We start from the raw sequence: 3,793 nt of genomic DNA on the forward strand, positions 1-3,793 counted from the left end.
GACAGACTCTTTACCTTGTATTTAATTCCTCCTTTGAAGTAACCCACAAACTCAGTAGATTCATATCCTTGAATTTCTCTACTCTGCACAGGCTTTCCTCCTAGATAGTCATCCATTTGAACAGCAAAGATAGCTGCAGCTGTGCTTTCATCCTGGGTGCATTCTTTCCCTGAAAAAAGGAGAAATATGTCAATAAAACATTAATATAATTTTGAATTCTGGTGGAGAAATTATTCCTGCAACAACTGGACACTGCCTTCAGCAGGTTGTATAACCCCTGTTTATGTGGAAACAAAGCTCTGAATCACAACCTTGCTCACCACCAAGTAACATGATCTTCCAGACCATTTGTTGACTACTTGTAGAACTGCATTCATAAGGAAAGAAATATTGAAAAATAGTGAAGCTCATCTTCTCTTAGAATCTTCAAACAAAAGAATAATTTAATTGAGTTTAACATGGCAAGCATCAGCTGTAATGATTTTTGGACTTTCAGCTGAAGTTCAAAGAAAGAAAGGTCATGTGAAAGGACTGTCTGGATGGTAAAACATGTATTTATTCTAAGAACAACTCACCAAACCATAAAGCCAAAATAATTCAAAAGCAGTCCTCTTGACACTACAATGCAAGCAAGATATTTGCCTGGTACAGCTGGGAGAAAGAAAAGCAGCTTTGGGGCTCAGATATTTGCTTCATGAGGTCACACTTTGTTTTGTACCTTACAGAGAGTAGCCTATTCCCAAGACTGTGGCAAAACAGCCTCCTGACCTGGTGTGCTGATGCCTGTACATGCAGAAAACAGGCTGTATATTAAACCAAAGATTTTAATGGGAGCCCATACATTTTGGATTAACATTTCCAGCAGTTTTAATTGTTTCAAGAAAAGCACTAATAGAATCAAGTCTAAAAAAACAGGCTTCTCAGTAACTACAGAAGAAAAAGGAAAGGTGAGGCCTCCCATTTGTTTCCCAATCACATCATGATAGAACTTGCTATGTTCCAATATGCTTTCTCAGAACTGGGTACCACCTTAAAGTTGGTGGTAAAGTTTTGGAGGTTTTAGGGGTGGTATTTGTTCTTTTTCTAAATAGGGGTAACCACATCCATTAAGACTAGCTCTTTCTAAGTTACTACTTGCAATTATGTAACAGGGTTCAGGGTTAAAGAAAAATGGTTTTTGAACAGTCAGAGATAAGAACTACTATCAGACTTGGTCTCGCAGCTGTTATGCAATAAAATACTCAGGAAAATCTAATTAAAATAAAAAAAAATCAAGTGAGCATCAGTCCAAGCATAAGTTACTCAGGCTGCTAGGAAAACCAGATTTACCTTACAGTCTAAGGCACAAAAAGCTATAAATAAGCCAGAGCATAAAAAGAAAAAAGAACAAGTTTTTACCAAACAGATCTTGGCTCACATGGACAGAGCTTATGACTTCATCTCTGGGAACAAGGGTTACAAAATAGTTTAAAAATACTATGCATGATTTTATTAAAGATACAAAGTTGGGTATAGCCAATCTCACTTGCACAAGTATTTTCATACTGGCACAGTGCATGCTGTTTCCATTAAGGATAGTTTCAAGTCCAGACAGCTCCCTTGGGATTAGTACAGCTACCAAGGCACCCCTCAAGTGCCAGTAGAGACAACTGAGTCAGGATGTCTGAGCAATGTTAAAAGTGGATAAACCTGCAGCAAAACAGATCCACATTGATTGCTTGGCCATGCCAACAATGTTGATACACCCAGGTTAGCTTGCTCAGAAATTATCCAACCTCAACAGTATCTCAGTGCCTGTGAGATACTTGGTAAAACTGTGGCTTCCCCATAGGAAGCTTCAGCATGGCAAAACAACTGTGGGGTCACTTTACCCCACTGATGCCAGTCACAGCTGAAGACTGTCAGCACACTGAGGTCACAGTCCCATGGTCTAGACCTTCTTATAGCCCCTTGGGTGTACCTAAGCAAGGAATTAGGAGGACCTTTGTCACTATGTAATAGGAAAATTTGATATTGGGGGTCTTTTTTTGCAGGTCAGAATCTGTGCACACTCATGGCCACTGTATGTGGCTGCCACAATAACATACCACAGGTGACAAGCAGGAGTAGGACTGCATCACCAAATGGCAAGGCCCTGGTAAGTACCTAAGACCAAAGTCTGCAGTGGACCCTCATCACAAGAATTCTTTCTTTACATCCTAAAGAGTGATAGTGACTGCTGCAGCTGTCCAGAGACACTTATGGGAAGTCTTCAGAAAGACCCTATTGTGATCTTCCTCCCCACAGACAATACAGTCTTTGCTTACAAGGAAAAAATTTGGTGTACATAAGGGCAGTGTAAATCAGTTAAAAATACCAACATGATTCCACATTTTTTGCCCTGAGTGTGACTGGCCCTCCCAATACACCTTATTTGAAATCCTGGTCTCCTGTTGTATTAACTGTGCAGCAGTGTTTGAGATTATTCCACCCCACTGCTGAAGTCTCTGGCAAGCAGGAAGGGATTTGCCAGCACTGAGCCTCCCTGCTGCCACCTTGCCAGCTGCACAACAACAGTGGGTGCCCAGATCACCTGAAGCCATTTGGACTACCTAGGTAGCACCACATCAGCACAACATGTGCATCAATGTGTACAACTAAAGCTCTTCAGACACCAGCAATGAGGTTTTAACTGCTGCAAATGTCAGTCACTGTTCTACCTTCCCTTCCCATGAGCTGCAAACAGCCCTTACATCACTCCCTGTGATGTGTCAAGTAGACCTTCACTAAAACATGAGTAATTCCAGCTTCATTAACAAAGATCCACAAAACCAACCCCTGCTACTAATTAGCAGCACTGCTGACAAAAAGTCTCTGCCAGAGATTCATTCACACTGCCATCTATGATTACACCCTTACCAGACACAGATACTAACATGCTTGCCAGCCGGGAAACTCGGAAGACATGCAAAATTCAATGCTCAAACATTTATGCAGAAACAATCCAAGCTTTATCTGCAATCATTTTTCAATGCATGCAAAAGTACAATGAGAACTGCAGCAACTCAAGCACATTAATGTTAATACACCTATCTTTATGTGCATTCATTGAGATTATTGCCTACAAACACAAACTTGTTGGTGAAACAAGAAAAACGTAGTAAGTTTCAGGCAGCTAAACAGCAATCACTGTGGCAGGATGACTCTGTCGCCAGATGGGGAAGTCACATGAAACTTCCAGGAGATGGGGAAGTCACGTAAAACACAACTTTGATGTAAAGTGGGCTAGTCAAGGTGGAAGGCAAAAGACCGGTTCCAATCCCCGTAGGCTGTCAGACTGATATTAACGAGGTTTTAAAGGAAACCTGGTGTCTTTGCACTTGATCTCTGTACCATCAGAAAGCAAAGTTAATCGATCTGGAAAAGGCACACCCAGACGCTAACCAGGGCCTCTAACAACACCACAGAGAGATGGCCAAGAGGACATCTTCATCCAGATGGAAATAAAGACAAGAAAACTACTCATGCGAGTGAAGGCAGGATTTCACTCCAGAACCTCTGTCGGGTGCAGCCAAGATTTGCCTTTAACACTTCAGTACTTTCCCAAACTACCACGGCAAAGCGAGCAAGCTTTCACCTTTCTGCCACAGCCCACAGTCCCACCCCTCAGTGCCTCAGCATCGGAGGCGATGACGCTCGGCACCACCCTGGCTCTCGGCAGCAGCCCCACTTCTGTCTCCACCTCGAGTACCCCTCTGGGAAGCCTCGCACCCGCAGCCTTACTGAGAAGGGCGGGGAAAGCCCTGTCCCGGCT

The 3,793-nt window shown here is 42.7% G+C and overlaps 1 protein-coding gene across 1 annotated transcript in view; it reads right to left on the minus strand.

Annotated features, from left to right (window-relative positions):
* The window catches only part of SCIN (scinderin), a 49,847-nt gene that overhangs the window by 44,287 nt on the left and 1,767 nt on the right, over positions 1 to 3,793 (minus strand). The window contains exons 3-4 of the mRNA XM_014312091.2: positions 3,643 to 3,791; positions 15 to 169 (exon numbers count right to left, since the gene is read on the minus strand). Of these exons, the coding sequence (XP_014167566.1) occupies positions 15 to 169; positions 3,643 to 3,791 (304 nt within the window). The remainder of the gene's footprint in view (positions 1 to 14; positions 170 to 3,642; positions 3,792 to 3,793) is intronic.

This window comes from Geospiza fortis, unplaced genomic scaffold (genome assembly GCF_000277835.1).
Source record: "Geospiza fortis unplaced genomic scaffold, GeoFor_1.0 scaffold138, whole genome shotgun sequence".
Lineage (NCBI taxonomy): Eukaryota > Metazoa > Chordata > Aves > Passeriformes > Thraupidae > Geospiza > Geospiza fortis.